Source organism: Aphelocoma coerulescens, chromosome 4 (assembly GCF_041296385.1).
Source record: "Aphelocoma coerulescens isolate FSJ_1873_10779 chromosome 4, UR_Acoe_1.0, whole genome shotgun sequence".
In the NCBI taxonomy this organism is placed as follows: Eukaryota; Metazoa; Chordata; class Aves; order Passeriformes; family Corvidae; genus Aphelocoma; species Aphelocoma coerulescens.
Window position 1 is genome coordinate 43,112,488 of NC_091017.1, and position 17,567 is coordinate 43,130,054.

The 17,567-nt window shown below is 34.1% G+C and overlaps 1 protein-coding gene across 2 annotated transcripts in view; it reads right to left on the minus strand.

Annotated features, from left to right (window-relative positions):
* Positions 1-17,567, minus strand: part of GPM6A (glycoprotein M6A) — a 118,241-nt gene that overhangs the window by 34,711 nt on the left and 65,963 nt on the right. Inside the window, exons 4-5 of one of the 2 annotated variants that reach the window (XM_069012152.1) lie at positions 17,254-17,263; positions 1,532-1,724 (exon numbers count right to left, since the gene is read on the minus strand). In XM_069012152.1, coding sequence (XP_068868253.1) covers positions 1,532-1,724; positions 17,254-17,263 — 203 coding nt within the window. The remainder of the gene's footprint in view (positions 1-1,531; positions 1,725-17,253; positions 17,264-17,567) is intronic. The other variant, XM_069012153.1, reaches the window with a different exon arrangement.

Here is a 17,567-nt window from a genome sequence, read left to right on the forward strand (position 1 = left end):
AGAGAAGCTTTGGAAAGGATGTTGATAACATAACCCAAGAGAAGTTAAGAAATTTAAGATTCCATTTCTAGCTCTCATGAAAACAGTGGTACCCAGTCAGATCAAATATATATATCTTGCTCATTTTCCTACGTCAAACAATGAATATAAGGAAAGAGCAAGAGCAGGCAAGTCAACAGGATAACCTCCAGCACTAGTCTAGCCTTTGTGATTTCCTGAGCTGGATAAATCTGTGTGTCATTACAAACCATCAATGGATTTGTTTTCCAAGGCTATCTATATATTCCCTTGAATCCATATAAACTTCTGGCATCCATAATATACAAATAGGTTTATAGCTTTGCTATGAAAAATTGAAATATTTGCTCCCGATTAATCTGGTGCCTACTACTTTCCTCTGATACCTCAAATTTCTTGCACTGGAATAGAAAGACAATCTAATCTTGCATGTCTTATTCACAATACTGTGAATTTACAGCCCACTAGTGCAACAGTTCTTAATTACCCCCTTTCTAGACTGAAGAATGCTCCTATACTCAAATTTTAACCATGTATCTGCTGTTATATAATTATCCTTTTTTTGTTCTTACAGGCACCAATGTTGTATACAACATTAATGATATGGATGACAGAGGGAGTTATACAATGGCACAAGTATGTTCTCTGTTTTCTCTTTGATTTTTCCATTAGTTGGTACTTGGTTTGTTTTTTGATCACTTCTAAGCCCTTAGATGTTTATTGTGGAACTATTCATCATAAGAAGTCTATTTTTTTAAAGATCAAATGACTTCAATTTTACCAAAAATATTCACGAAAGAAAATAATTACAAATTTAAGGATAGGATGCTTCAGCTCTAGTTACAACCATTAGCAGCCAGGTAGGAAATTGAATTTCAAATATCTAAGAAAATCCTTTTCTAAAGAGGCAGTTTTAAAGATACTAGAAACATTCCTTTTAATTTCAGCACACAGAAAACTTTTTTTTGTAAACGTAATAAATTTAACAAAGCAAATTTGATGCTCAGCAAAACAAAGGTCTTCCAGAAATAAATTTTCAGGAATAACAAAGCATGAAACCTTCAAAACAGATTAATTCTAGAAAAAACAGAGGCAATAGAATTTTGACATTTCAAGTCTCAGGGTTCTGCACAACCTGTTGGTTAATTCTTGACTGTGTTTATTCCCAGAACTGTTCCTTGTTGCACAATTCTGCATTATCTATTTAGAGTTCTGTGGACATTGGGGGTTTTTTTTTGTTTTTTTATGCAAGGATGTATGGAACAGATTCATCAATATTATACGAATTAAGTTTTTGTAAAATTAATTAAAACTGTGGGATATTTAATACTATTACAAATTCCTTGAAAATAGTAAAAATATCAGCTTGGTCAAAACTTCATCTGCTAAGCTTACCCAAACTAATTTTTCTGTGATTTTCACTAAAAAACATTTTCTTGAGTCAAATTTATATCCCTTGTGGAATTTTTCAGCAGTTTTAAAAGGAAACAAGTAAAAGGAACAGAGAACTTACATGGTAAAGGCATCAATAACATCTCCTGCAGATCTTGTCATCTCAAAGTAGGTTTGCAGAATGTTGACAGTTCCTGAAAGTGCTTCATGTCCACAGCCACAGAACAGTGCAACTCCAGCATAGAGCAGGATGGTAGCAATCAAAGATGCGTAGGGAATACCTCCCAGGCATTTGATGCAACACTCGAAGCATCCTACAAGAAAGACAAAAAAGGTTATACGCTACTAAATTATATCAAAAATCCAAAAAGAATGTTTTATTCTGGAGAAACACTCCTGAAAATTAAAGACTGCAGGCCAAAGAGAGTTTAAGTCGAGTATAACAACCCAGACTGTCAGAAAACCTGTGAAAGGTTGATCCAGCTTCTGAGTTTTCTCAGTTGCTACTTGACCTATTAAATGTAGACATGCCACCTGATTAACCTGAATGGTTAAACAGTTAGTTCCTTGTAGAGCTTCATGTTTTTATTCAGATCAGGTTACAATGTCAGTCCTAGGTTATACTTATATTCACAATTCCTGCTGGTCACCTATCAGATTACTGAGAAGGACTCTCCATAACAGGAAAACCATCAAAAAAAAAAAAAAAAAAAAAGGATATTCAGTCCAGTTCCTTCCATCATCATAGGTTTATTCCAATTTTTTGGACATACACTTGTGACAACAGAATTGCTCGTGCCTGCAGCACCAATTCCGTGTGCATCACTCAAATACCTCACAAGAATAAGTAAAGACATCCACCAAAGAGCATAGAATGAGAAAAAAATACAGTTGAATTTGCTCTCAATATATTTTACTCTGTGCAATGTTTCTTAAGTGAAGGTAATTGCTCTTCAGCTATAAAAGGCCAACCTTTTGTCCAGCCATTACAATGTCTAAAACAATGCCCAGTTCCACAACAAAACATTTCTTCAGTAAGTGTGCTCAAGTTTCTGGCAGTACCCTGCCTAGTTTCATGAATGCAGCATCTCTGACTCTTGCAAATCTCATCAATCCCATAAGAGCTCCTACACCCTGTGGAACCCTTCCTATTACCTTCTGAAGGGACAGAAAAGGTGGGAACCACTGGCTGAGAGAAGACAAACAGGCATTTACTCAGTAATCAGAAGTCCTATTTTCTCCTAAACGCTACCAGTTTGTAGCAAAAAGGACCTGGATAGAAAACAAAGTGAGCATATAGATTTTAAGTATTTATACAGACAAAGGCCAAATAAAAATTACATATAAGATGTTCAACAGGTATGATTCAATATATTTTAATTTGTTCCAAAAGCTTTATGCTATGCTAAATCATAGTACCAGAGATATGCTAAAAGAGAAAAGCCATTCTTTAAAGACAGTAGGTATATTTTCATTATGTCTAATTCTCAGATGTAGCTTCTCTATGTAATTTCATATTTTGTCCTTTAATTTCGTATGTTTCTATTTCCTTTAGCCTAGATAAGCAAAGTAGTAATTTCCTCTGCCTGTTCAAACCTTCATTTACTGCTTTTAATGAACAAATTTGAATACTTATACATGTATGTTTAGCAACTATTTATATAAAAGATTCCCTGAAGAGAACAGTTTAAACCATTTTCAAATATGTTCACATTTTACCCAAAGAGAAACCCCTTGCTATTTTGTAAATATAAGTCATACTATGGAAGGCAGTATTCAAATGGCTGGATAGTTCCTGGTAAAAAAATATAGTATAATAAACATTGAATATAGTAAATATATAAAAGACAAAATAATACCCGACTATGTATGCTAGTTGTATATAAAGAGAAAGTTATAGCTTGAGACTACTCTTGTTTAAGGACAACTTGCTATATCAGAGCCAACTGTGAAGTACCAAAGGTAAAATGGGCACATCCATATATTTAAACTGCTGCCAAAGTCCTGCTGAGTAACCTGTTGTACAGCAGCCACCACACACATCCACGGGTGTAACACCTTCCACACTTTTAGGTGAGAGCATTCCATTTCCCCCTCCTCCTCTCTGAGCCCCTACAGCACTGGGTGAAGAACATATTGTCAGTGCAATTCATGCCATTCTACTCCACTGGCAGCAGGCAGCTCTCCTCTTCAGCAGCACAAGGCTTTGGATGCCCTGTGATCACTTAGTGTCTTTCTTCAGTGATAGACTATGGGGGTTTTATACCCAGGGAGTCTGTGGCCTTTTCATCAGCCCAAGATCTTAGGAACAGACTAGGAAGTTGTATAAATGCTTTTAGAGTAACTAGTTCTGCATGCAGATAACTGTAGGAATCTCTTAAAATACCTTTGGTCCTGTTTTCTAAGATTACCCTTAATAATAACTGTGATTGACTCCTCATTGTCTAAAAGCCTACACAAATACTAGAAAAAAATCATTCACTGGAAAATCTACCATCTAAAAGGCAAAAACCTAAGAAATATGTTTTTAAAATAAGTTCTTTGAACAACAGCTATGGTACAATACATAGTTACCTGATATCAGAGTTTATCACAAAATGCCCACTGCCATTTTCAGCACAGAATAACAGCAGAAAAAGCCTCAGAAAACCAGTACCACTGTACATCTATGGGCATTATATGAGAAAGTAAAAAAGAGGGGGACAGATGACAATAGAGCAGTAACAGGAATGATGTATGAGGGCTTGTAAAGTAAAAGATGAAAAAATAAGGTAGACCTAAATATTTTCAGGGACACATCGACTTTAGGGAGAGTGTTTCTTAATATTGCAATAGCTTGGGGCAGGGAAGAGAAAGAGAGATTTTGTAAAGATTTCTTTTTCCCCTTCTGAGAAAGGTGAAGTGGAAGAGACAAAGTTGTTTGCATTGTTGTATGGGAACTGCTGGCTGTGCACTACCTCCTGAAGCTGCTGCACCTCACTCACTATGTCCAGTGAGGGCTGAGCACACACTCAGATGTCACAAATTAGGATGCCATCAAAACCCTCAGCCAGTGATATTACTTGAGTTTTACTATAGTGAAACAGTGTAAAAGTATAGTGAAATAGCATAACAAAGTAAAAACACTCCTGAAAATTAAAGACTGCAGGCCAAAGAGAGTTTAAGTCGAGTATAAATGATAGATGTAATAATGTACAATCCAAGGAAAAATTTAAGCAAAAGCAAATCCTTTTTCCCCCATTGCTTCAAAATTTGTAAAATAACTAAACAAATTTATAGTTTGTGAAGAAGTGCTTCTATTCATCTCTTGCATTAAAACTATTCACATTTATAAGCATTTGAGGGAAGCTTCTAATAGTGGTATATTTTACTAATTCAAGATCTTTTCATTCATAAAAAAATACCAGGAAAAAATTAATTAAACCACATGAAATTTTCAAATAATCACATATCCTCAAAGCCCTCCTCATTTATTTAGCTCTTCCATAGCCCTACTACCATTCTCACTGCTTACTTCATGAGTAACTCTAGACTTTGCAGTGTTGTCAAATCAACTCAAAACTAAAGAAAACCAGTGAATCAGCACCATGATTTAAAATGGATATCACACATCATTCATACACCACACAAGGTAATGTGCAATAGATAATATCTGCTCCAATTCTTTTCTTTCAGCTGTTCAGAATGTGAAAATTGCTGTTTAATAGCAGAACAATAGAAATGCTTATTTTAACCTGAGCAGTGACATTGAATAAGCAGCACAGAGTGACTCAGCTGTGCGATGTGTGTCTGTGTCTGTGCGAGACAGGCAGTCATTCACCTCTCCGAACACCAACTTCACAAGGCAGTTAAAACATACAGTCACAGAAATCATTACTAGGAAAGATGAAAAAGATTGTATGCTCCTTTGATGTTTGTTCTCAGCTTCAAATACATTTTTCAGTACTTTTCAAACTGTTCACTCTGCACAGTAAGCTTGTGCTATATAATTCAGCATCTACTATCTTTTTTTGCTTGTGTGTACCAATATTTTTCTCTCAGGTAAAAATCCAAATCTTCTGAGACCATGTCTCCTTACCAAAACTGTAGGAGGCAATCAAAAACACCATCTTTTTTTTTGTATGTGAAGATCTGTACTGTTCCTTTTTTCCTCTATTTCATTAAAATCATTCCAAAGAGAAAATTTCTTTATGAAACACACAGAAGATGGCAAGACAAGAAAGTTTATTTTACATGGATGAAATATAACTCCAGACACTGACTATATTCAGTTATCAAAATTCAGCACATTAATGTTGCATTACATATGTCCACTTTCCGGTCAACAAATATCTCATAGACAGCTACCTCTTTGCTCCTCTTAGTACAATTATTATTGTCTACATCAGAAACATTCTTGATATAGATATCTAAACCACCTTATACAGCAAATCTGTGCAAATCTCCTCTAGTTTCTGGGGTTTGGGTGCAAATTTTCTATTATATCTTCAAGTGCATCATCCAAAGATATGTTGACCTTCTGTTTATACAATCTCTAAGAAGGTTGAAGATTTAGATATTGAGCAGAAGAAATTTTCCCTGTGGTTTACATCTAATTATGCACACAAATTGCATCACCACAATAATTTCTTTGTGTGTTAGTGATATGTGAACTCTTTCTCCTCGGTGTGGATCAGGACATACAACTACAAATAAAATACTCAATCCTTTTCTGGTCAGTATATTTAGAAGAAAAAAAAAAGATTCAGGACTTACATCTCTTGCCACTTCTGTCTGTGAAAATGAAGTTTAAATCAATGATATCAGAACCAGTTTCAGAATGCAGTTATGCTACAGTCTTTTACATAAACAGTTAAGAAAACCTATTCACCCCAGACATTAACATTAAGAAAATCAATATTAAAAGATTGTATAAAAAAGTAACAATAGACAGTACAGAAGGATATTTTGGTTTTGGGTTTTTTTCATCCTTTCCAACTCGTTTGCACCTGGAATATCTGATGATTAATCAGAGACAACTACATTTGCAAAGAATTACAGATTAATCACAGATAATTACATCTCCAATGGGAACAAATACCTCTGAAGAACACACAACATTTTAATAACAATTTTTCTTCAATTATTTTTCCTTAAAGTGTTTTCTATATAATATTAGGAGATAGGACAGCAGAGTGCAAGTGAAATGCCAGAGAGCTACATAAACTTGAAATGGAAAACAAAATAACAAAAATCTTCTGCGTCTTCCATGCCTGGCTAGGCATGCACTTTCCACATATCTAAATTTGTATCACTTGTCACACAGCTTTCATGGCCAATCAACTCAAATACAACCCCATCATGAAACATGTAGATTTACTTCTGAATTCTATTAAGATAGACTTAACCTCAAGTCAAGCTACTGTTACGTAATATTTTAATTGATAAATACAGACATCAAAACACATTGTACTGAACAAAAAGTATCACTTTTTGCTTATATCTAATACCCTCAATTATTCAACATGTAGCATGACTCCCTGATCTGAAACTGGTCTCCAGGACCAGTATAGGAGCAGGTAGAAGTAATCCAGCTCCCTCAATACTATCCTAAAGACAGAATAAAGACAAGACATTCACAATGTGGTTTTACAAAGCTGGAAATGATGTGAAGCAACATTTGGGAATGAATCATCAAAGATCATCCCTGCAGTTTGATTTGGAAACCTGCTCAAGAAGTGCTGCATACACAGTCCCATTGGTCCCAGGTTCATTAATGGAATACATCCCCACTCTGCTCCCACAATCTCCCATTATACAAGATCTACTGGAAATTAGAAGAAAATTACATCAAATGCTAACAACTAAAGTTGTTTCTTAGTCTTGTTCAGGAGATGACTTCTCATTTAAATTAACCTTCAATAAGAATGCTTCTAATTACAGAATTACCTGTCAAGCAATTAAAAGTAATTTTACCACAAAATTAATTCTGGTATCCTGACTGCTAAGACAGTGGAAAAGAAAATTAGACATTGAACAGTTATAAGAAACAAGGTATGTAGAAAAGCAAGAATAATGCCCCAACAAGCAAAAGGATTTTCAGAAACAGGCAACTAATTGCGTGAAAATAAAAAACCAAATATGCAGGTATCCTTTTACACATTAAATTATGTATCATTACTGGATCTACTTTGACTTATCTCCACAGTGTGATTTGATATTAGCTAATCAGATATCAGCTAATACTGAAAATCAGAATGTTAGTCCTTAGGCTTTTACAGTCATTCTGCAGTTAATAGTTGCATCAGTTATTGCACTCAACATGGGACCAAGGCTAAGAAGAATCATAAAGACTTTTTCTTATTTAGGTGCAAAATTCCTCAAAATAAATTGAAATACCTAAGACTGTGAGTTCTCAAAATCACTATAATGCATGTTTGCTCATAAGAATCCCACTGGCCAAGATGACAACTTTAAGCAGTGGAGCTATAGTCTGGTTATGCTGGATCTTGGAAGTAGCTCCCACAAACCCACCCCTTCACTAGCTCACTGTGCTTATATTACCGTGCATTAAAAAAAAAAATTCCCAGAAGCCACCTTTGTAGACTGGTTAGTATATCATTGTTTCCCAGGGAATTATATGAAGGAAAAACATCTGCAACCCGCAGCCAGAAGCTGCTCTGTAATATCTCACACAATTCCTCCTTTAACAAAAAAAGGGACAAAATATTTACCTTTGCAACATCCATCCCAACTGTGCTCTGATTCTCTAACTTAGAGAAATGTTCAGTCATCAAAAGAATATGACTTCAGATATCTGAATGATACTGGGATTATCTCAGCATGGATTTATCAAGTCTGCACACAGATATCCCCCCATACCCCCATGCCAACAACAAAAATGATAATTTTGCAGCATAAAAAACACAATCTTCCCTCCTATTTACTACTACATTTTGTCTATAGGTTGATACAAATGACTTTCACCAACATAAAAAACCCCAATAAAATCCTTAAAAGAGGTTTCAAAACAAAAATGAAAAGAGAAATTACTTACTTGTAATAAAGTGGTCTGAAAATGCAGCCTTAAGAGATGGCACAAACTGAATGTGTATGTGAGGAATTCTTTAGTGACAAAATATTACCAGCTTTATTGACAACTTTAAGAGATGATGTTTCCTTACGTGGCTAAATGTGGAAATACTTGAAGCAATAAAGGGGAAATATTTGATCCTTCAACATGTTTTGAAATGCAGAAAATATTCAGTAGTCATTAAAGCAAAAGGAATAGAGTGGTCACAGTCTAAGGAACATAACTGACTTCAGCTCAGTTCTATCTACCATTTTTTTCCTAGTAGGTTCACAGAAACAAAATTGAAATAATCAACTGCTTATTTACTCTATCCTATATCAATACAAGGTTGCTCAGTACTTGTACTAGGAAAATATATTGTTGTAAAAACTTTTCTAAACTCAACTTAATTCTTTGAAAAATTTTATTTAGAGAGTTTAGAATTCTTATACCAGCCTAGGTCAGTAGTCCAATGTATATTCAAGAGTTTCATGGAATGCATTTTTATGTTTGTAAAACCTCCTTGTAGCAGCACCAATATTTTTTAGAAGTGAAAAATGTGCAGCAAAATATATTTTTTCAAAAAGAAAATTACTAAGACCTTCAAAGACCTAATTTACAAATTAATTTATTAATAACTTTTTTATCCTTCATGCAAATGCAAATTTTAAAGTTCTTTCTTTCATGGTTATTTTCACTTGAAATATGGGGGTCTGGAGATTACATGGTATTTTAATAAAATATGGTACATTAAACAAAATCCCTCCCTCCCTTTCTCATATGGAGGCTGTCTTGATCTGAGTAACAGATAACGATTCAACCTGAACAAGGGTAATAGAATTGGTACATTTTCTGTACACTGCTTAAAATTAGGTATGATTTCATCCAGAACTGTCCCTCATTCTTCTTGTCCCTTGTTCCTTGTTAACCACTCAATACTCCAGTTCAAACTGTAATGTTTAACACACTGTTAAACAAACATTCACTGTAGAAAAAAAGTAATTCAGCAAGCTCACTAATAATCATGGTACCTCCTACATCAGAAATATACTCTAGATTTGCATTTTTATCATATGCATTGAACACATTTCTTCACTTATATTCAAGGCAATTAAATCTCAAATGGATTGCTTATATAGATACCAAATAATTCACTGTCTTAATGTAGAGTTGAAGTAAAATGAAATAAGCTACTTTGTCAATGAGAAGAAATATTGTTTCAAGAAGCCTTCATCTATAACACTTAGCTATTCAAACAACTATGTTTAGCAAATCCATCTGGGAGAGAGATACATAATTTCTGTGTTACCATCAACTGATATAATAAACTTTCAAAGCCAAATTAAAGATGTATTTTATATTTGAGCTAAGTTATATTAAAAATAAGTTTTCAGCTAAGTTTAGAGACACAGATAACATAAAGAAACATGATTTTAATTGTCATTGAAGCCCAAAGCATGAAAACAGACAGAAAGGAAGAAGAGATCCTCTCTTTCTCCTAGTCTAGGAGTCACACATATGTGCTAATCCCAAAATGACAAACATGCTTCTCTTGTTCCATCTTAACTCCTCTGAAATCTGGAGGGAGAAAAAAAAAAACAAACAGGCTACCTACAGCCTCTTTTCCTGAATAACTGAAACACATCTTAGAATAGCTGAATATGAATAAATATACACATATATTTACATACACAAATCCATTTTCCATCATCCTGGACTGTACTCTTTTATCCATAGTCAAATAGCTTGTTCACTCCCTCTGTTGCACCAAAGTACGCTGCCAAAGTATTTGTTGAACTTGGATAACTTTCTAATGAATTATGAGAATCACTACATATCATACATTAATAAAAGAGCACTGTGAAGCAATGCACCTGATTAGTACCCTGTGGCAAAATTCAGATCTAAGCTGTAGTGACAGCAAAGAAAAATTGGCTTGGATTAAAGTCTCATCATGAGTCATGATCAAAGGTTTAGATTTCACATAGAGAGGGTACATTCCAAACTTTAGCAGAGACTGCACAACATCCTGAAGAGCTACTCTGTATTTCTTTCCTACTCTATAACTCTCAGCAACAAAGGAAAGTTACCTTGGATTGACTGGAAATACTTTTTTAAAGCAAAATGTCTCATTTGCTTTGCCAGTCAAACAGGAAACTAACCTTTTCATCACTCTAGGGTTGGTTTATCTTTTCTTTGATGGACAGGTAAATGATCATCCTTCATGCTGTATGCATCCTTTAAGGTATCAGTGCTACTCTCCCAGCCCTGTCAATTGTAATTCTAACAAAGAACTAATTGAAGCAAAAGCTCCTGGCTGCACACCTCACAGCTTGTCAAAGAAATTGGCTTAGCTACTATTTAGGTACCTACACAAGGCTCCATTTAGTAAGGTACTGAGCACGTGCTTGGCTGAAAACCTGCGGCTTGTCCATTTGACTTAAAACCAAATTAACACTGTAACTTCAATAAAATATACAGAATGTGAAGTAGATATCCAGAACTGGATGCCATTGCACCAGTAGATATGACATCTTCATTGTCCCACACTCATATAAAAAAAAAAATTGCACCTGAGAGGTTTATAAATGTCCATGCTGGTTTTGTTTGTGTGCCCAAGGGGGTAATGCTTCTGGTGAGAGAGAAACAAGTTATTAAGAGAAAACATTGGGAAAAGGACCTGTATATGCTTGGGAAGATTGATTTTATCAGTATTGTTATACCTTTCAATGTAAACCAATGCAAATTTTCCAGGAAAAGTACCAATTAAAATAATTTAATTATATACATGAAAAAATTTACACTTTCACACCTTGGACAGAAACTAAAAACAAAAATCAATACTCATATTTGGAACATTGATGATTACAACAATGTACAGAAAACCGTGTTGTGATTAGTTGTTACGGTCTTCAGTACATTAGGCTCATTGCTGCTTAGTGAGACAGATCTCAATCTAGCAGTTAATAAGTATTAAAGCTACTGACACAGAGCAGTCACTGCCTGAAATACAAATCATTCAGGCATAACATAGTCAATCTTTATAATCTTAAAATAACTTTCCGGCTGATTTAACACAGACAACATTTGTCAGCTTCAAAATCACTCTAAAGCTAAAGGGACAGGAATAAAACAAACTAGCTTCACAAAGGTGATACAAATAATGAAGAAGTGGGTCAGTTAATTCAGAGTTTGCCCATTACAAGCACTTCATAGATCATGCATGTAAGATTTGTACATTAAATTTATTGTTGTTAATAAATAGGTTATAAGCATGTTATATATCTCAATAATGCACAGATGATGACTGAAACATGGTTTGATCCAATTGAAAACAATAATAATTTGTAACACTAGTTCTATGCACCACTTAGTACTCTAATTACAAAGTGAATGACAATGCCATGGGGTCATAAAACTAGAAAATAAGCATCCTTTTCATCTCTCATCTAGAGTTCATAGAATCAATCCCTCAGTTCTTTTCCTCAGTCTTGAACAGAACTATTTCTCCCAAATGAAAAACTACTATGAAGTATGTACTGAAATGTAAGTCTGCACTAATAGGCTGAGCTATACGAGGCTTTAAGCGACATATTTTTTTCTTTTTTTAGTGCATTATTCAAATCTTGAAAACCCAGAAAACATGGTTTCTTAAATTTTCTGTGCACTCATCTTTTTTAATTGAATGGTCTACAAACCTCTTACATATTTATTAGCTATTCGTGCTTTTTGCACATCTTCATTCTAGAGAAGGTAGCATCCTCCTTTTTTTTCCAGTGTTGGAGCAGAGGATCAAACAGGTTATTTGCCAACTGACTCTTCAGTTTGGTACTCCGAATAAGATTAATATGATTTCTCAGAATACTTACATTTCCATAGCTCTTTATATAATCAAGTAGACATTTCTGTTGTCATTTCCAATGCTTGGTGTTTGAAATTCAGAAATAACAAAACTGAAATTAGAGGTAAGATGTGAATACTTTGACCTCAGGAAATTTCCCAGCAGCTGTGCAGGGCATAGTAGTCAAAAGCATATGAATAAAATACCACATATTCAGCTTCCTTAAATGATCTTTTTTACCTCACAGATCTTTTCACTGCTGAAGAGGATAGAGTGTGTATATTACACAGCTGTTAGCTGAAAGCAGTGGATTTCTAGAACTCAAAAAGCCCAGACTTTTGGATATGGTATCAATTAAAACTTTAATTCAATTGGCATTGTATAGCCCTTTCTCTTTATTCTATAACATATGCAACTTCTGATTCTAATGTCTAAGTGATGTTTTACATTTTCATCTCAAAAGCCTCTTTTTGCTTCATCTGCTCCCTTTACCCACAGGCTGTCTTCATCTTGGCTACTCCTACTCCCTTGAACACCTATTTGCCTGAGAAACAACCAGAGCTGATAATCTTGCTAGCTCTCTTCAAAGCTGGGAGACAGAAAGCTCATCTGCTCTGGGGAATGAGCAGCAGGAACACAACATTGCTTCCCTCTTCTCCCCCATCCTTGTTCACCACCCCTCTCCAAGGCTGAGATATTCCTCAATGAAACAGACATGCACAGATTGTCATGTTTACTATCCAAAAGGGCAGAACTTCAACTAAAGTAGTAGAAAAAGGAATTGTTAAAAGCTTCAGTATGAAAGTTTGAACATTCTGAATATTCCTTTCTGGAAAGAAACCATAATCTTTTAATGGAAGAATTATATAACTGTCACTTTTACACCTAAGAAAGGAAAAAAAAATTAAGAACTAGATCATGATGGGGCAGATAACTGTTATCCTTCAAGACATGACTACTTATGAAGACTGCTCCATGAAGCTAATTAATGCCACTCTAAATATTACAAAAAAATAAGTGAATACATACAACACTTTAAAATGTGCTGCTTGAACGCTTCTGTATAGTAATTTACAGCTAATCTCATTTAAAAATACAAACTAATGAATCTACCAATAAACAGGTTTGCAGACATAAATAAAACACAAACATAAATATTTGTTAATGAACTTGGAATAAACAATCTACAGGTATCATTTAGTTAGTGCAAATTTACACATTCTTTTTTTATAGATAATAACTTTAAAGATACACGTCATAAGCAAAGTCTCTGTAGACCAGTATGTTACATAATTTCTCAAGTCTACAACTAAAAATCTTAGTGATATAAAACTGGAAGTTTTTTTGTTGGAACAGAGTCATTAAGTTTCCTTCTACAAAGACCTTGGATTAAGTTATGTATTTCTTGTGAACAGAAACATCTGTAACTGACTTCTAACGGCTTCAAAAAACCCATATAAATAAAACCTAAGGTACCTCCTGCTGGAGTTAAACAGCCTTTATATCTGACTCCAGCAGCAACAGAAAACTCAACAAGTCCTCAATGTAGAAACAAGTTTTAAAGTAAAGGAATGAATAACTGTATTGAAAATGGCTCTCAACCAAACAAAATAGAATCTAGTGCAAGATCAATCTGCATTAAGCATGCATTTCGTTTTCACTCTCTATGTAGAGTGAAAAAGCATTTCTACTAGTATATGAAAATACTAAAAGACATTTACAAATAATATATGGGACACAGAAAAGAAAATTCCACTTCAAGAACAGATTCTGAAATCATATTTCATATTACTCTAACTCACCTGCTGCTTTGCCATTAAAGACTACTTTCTTGTTTCACAAATGTTCCTTTGTAAGATACTTAGATGCAATTGGGTTTTTTCCTCATAGGTTTCCTAAGGTTAAGGAACTATTTTTAAGACAGGCACATAAAAGCAAGAAAAGATCTGTGAAAGACCAAAGGCAATACAAGGTGGGGAACATGCTAAAAAATAAAAGTAGAGCTGCCATATAACATTTTTATCCTAATAATGGCAGACATCTACTAATCATTCTTTTAACCACTGATTATGACACCAAGTCAGACCAACCTAATCCTTACACAAAGTTGCACTGACTGTGACTTTGAGTTTTCTTTTTAAAATTTCTTTAGAAAGAAACCAATTTCAAATAATGCAGAATGAAACCTATCTACATGTGATTTGCACAAAATATAAACTACAAGACTGTATGAAATTCAGCAGTACACTGACAGCTTGAATAGATACAGTTTCACCTGTACCTCTAGATATAGAAATCATCTGATATCTGTATACCAGTTGACCCTTCCTATGTCTTAACTTTAAAATGAGAAATGGCTGCAGTCTTTGAGTACAGTTTATATTGGCTTTAGACTTTTATTATTACATTTTTTTTTCTTCCTAAATTCCAAATACTGAGGAAAGAAAAGGTTGTACATGAAAGAGAAAAAGACAGGCCAATCCTGAAATAAGGAAGCACTGACCAGCAGCCATGATCCATGGTGACTGGCTCTCATTTCTCATGCATCTCCTTTTTTGCTGGCTTGCTCTACAGCTGGAGATCTCTGTAGTTCTTCTCAGCTACACCACTGTGATGGGATGCTTGCTAATCTCACATTTCACAGCCAGATATATCTACTTTCCAATAAATTATTTCACTGAAGCAGTTCCAGAGAGAGAAATCAAACAAAGCAAAAATCAAGGCAATATACCATATTTGGATAGAAACAATAGAAATATTAAAACAAGTTCAAAAGAATATTTCACAGAAGTATTGGTACTTTGACAGTGAAAACAAAGCCTTTCAAATAATATTTGTAGTATGTAAGATTTATATTGGATTTTCCTTATTGCAAAAGATGTGTAGTTATTTTATTATGGTTAAACAGAAAATTTTCAAGTCATGTGTTTGTCTTTGAGACGTAAATAATTTTTCTCATACTCTCAATGTAATAGAATAGAATATAAAGTAGCCTATGAAATATATAAAATATCTTATTAAATTTGCTGATGACTTAAAGCAAGATCACTATAGAAATGGAACAGCAGATATTTTAGGAAAACATAGTTGCTATTACTACACAAGTAAAAGACATTTGTCTCTTTTACAGAAGTGATTTTTTACCAAAGATTACTGCTAAAAGTCCTGTGTTGACTGCGGTCACATTTGGTGATTAAATTTGTTCTCATTTTATTATCTTCAATTTAAAAGTTTACTTAGTCATTCAATAAACATGAACAAAATAACATTAAGGCCTGTTTGCTAAAGCAGTTTAACATTGTATCTAACTTTACTGAAAAACCTTTTTTTTTAGAGGAAGTGAAAACATGTAAATTTTTTACACCAAAATTAAAGACACGATAGCTGTAAACCACTTTTTTTTTAAACTTGAAACTGTCAAAATTAATCCATTACAGCTTTTCTGCACTAATTTAATTAGGTTAGCACATCTATCTCCAGAGGTAAGCCATTTAGCATTAAAAAAGGTCACAGTCTCAGGAAGTCTTATTGAGCTCCTATACAGTCTCTTCATTGTAGCACTATGCTAAGAGCAATATATTTTACTCCTGGGAAATAAAAAAAATACAGATGTGAAAAGGTCAACAGACAGAGTGGTTTGAGACAAAAAAAAAAAAAAAAAAAAGAAAAAAGACAAACACATCTAAGGAAAAATAATTTGCTAATGTAAAAGGTATGGATATATGTGTATCCATACCACACTTATGTATAAGTATTTGTACAACTTAATTTAGGTTAAACTCTAGGTTTTTTGAAAAAAAAATTGGAGAATATGTCTTTCCTACTGTATCAATTTTTATGTCCCTTTCACTTGTGTCCAGGCCATTCTGTCTGGGATTTCTAGTAAGCTTTACAATGTCATTATTCCAGGCACACACCTTCACCTGCATTTACCTGGGAAACTCATCACTCAAATATGAGAACAAAGCTGTGTTGTACTCAATAGCTGCTGCAGTGTGATAACAGGCCACAGTCAGAGTACTCACAATGGGGATACAGACAAAATTATTAAAATGGAAGAATCAGATTCTTTGTGATCTAATATCATCCATACAAACTGCAAGTAGATAATTAATTTATTTTGACTGCCACTACGCTTCTTTTTAAGGTAGTGAAGGAGCTGCACAGGGCCGTACAGCCAGTCAAAAGAGTTTTGACTGCTTTAACAGGTATTTTGAGCAATGCTTTCACCTACTTGCCCCAAACACTCCAGAAAATGCTCCTTTAAACCAATCTGTTGGAAGGGAAATTATGATTTTCACAAATTTTTAGAGTTGGGGGTCTATTTGTTTTTAAAATGTTTTAGCATTTTCAAATGGATGTGTAAATTTAAGATATATTTCTTTCTTTATCTGTTTTTAAAGATTTTAATGAAGCCAAAATTAAAATACACACAGTTTTTAATAAAGCCAAGTGATTTCTCTGAATTAAACACTAATAAAAGAAACTGAGATTTCACAAATTTAGCTGTTTCAGGATGGAGCAGTAGTGCACAGAGTGGACAAGTGATGCTCCTTTTGTTTTTAGGCTTTGAGGAAACAAGGCAGGCACAGGTCTTGGTTAATTGAATAATTGTCCATTTCTGGTTTTCTCCAGCGAAGTCTAAACAAAGCTTAGACAGCCTTCCTACGTTTCCCCTTGCATTACCTGTTCTATCTGGAGGTATTTGAAGAGTTCTGAACTTTTCTTTTGTAATTACATATATTATCTGAACTCTAGACAAGCTTGTTCTGATTGACTTGCCAAGTATGTGGACTATGTCTTCTTTAAACTTGCAAAACGTGAAATGAAATTGAGAGCAGTAAATACCATATAGGGAGATAGTCAAGGATTTGGAAGACAGCTGTTCTGGAGACCAAATCCTCAATGTATGTGAAAGGAAATAGACTGAAATACTGAATTTTAAGTGAACTCCACCTATTCTGATGAGATGTTAACAACATGATGAGCCTACCAACAAGCTGAAGATTAACTGATTAACTATGCATAAGAGAAATATGGAAGTTATTGGCATTAACACTTTGATGAGAGTTTGCAACCAGATGTCATAAATGACAGCAGAAACCAGGACACTGGTTTACTATTTATTGAAACAACATGGATTGAGAATTTCCATTTTATGAACAGGATATTATGTAACATGGAAAGTTACAATATTCTCTGCTAAGACATAAAAAACATAAGCAAGCTGCAAACAACTCATGCATATAATGTTATAAAAATATT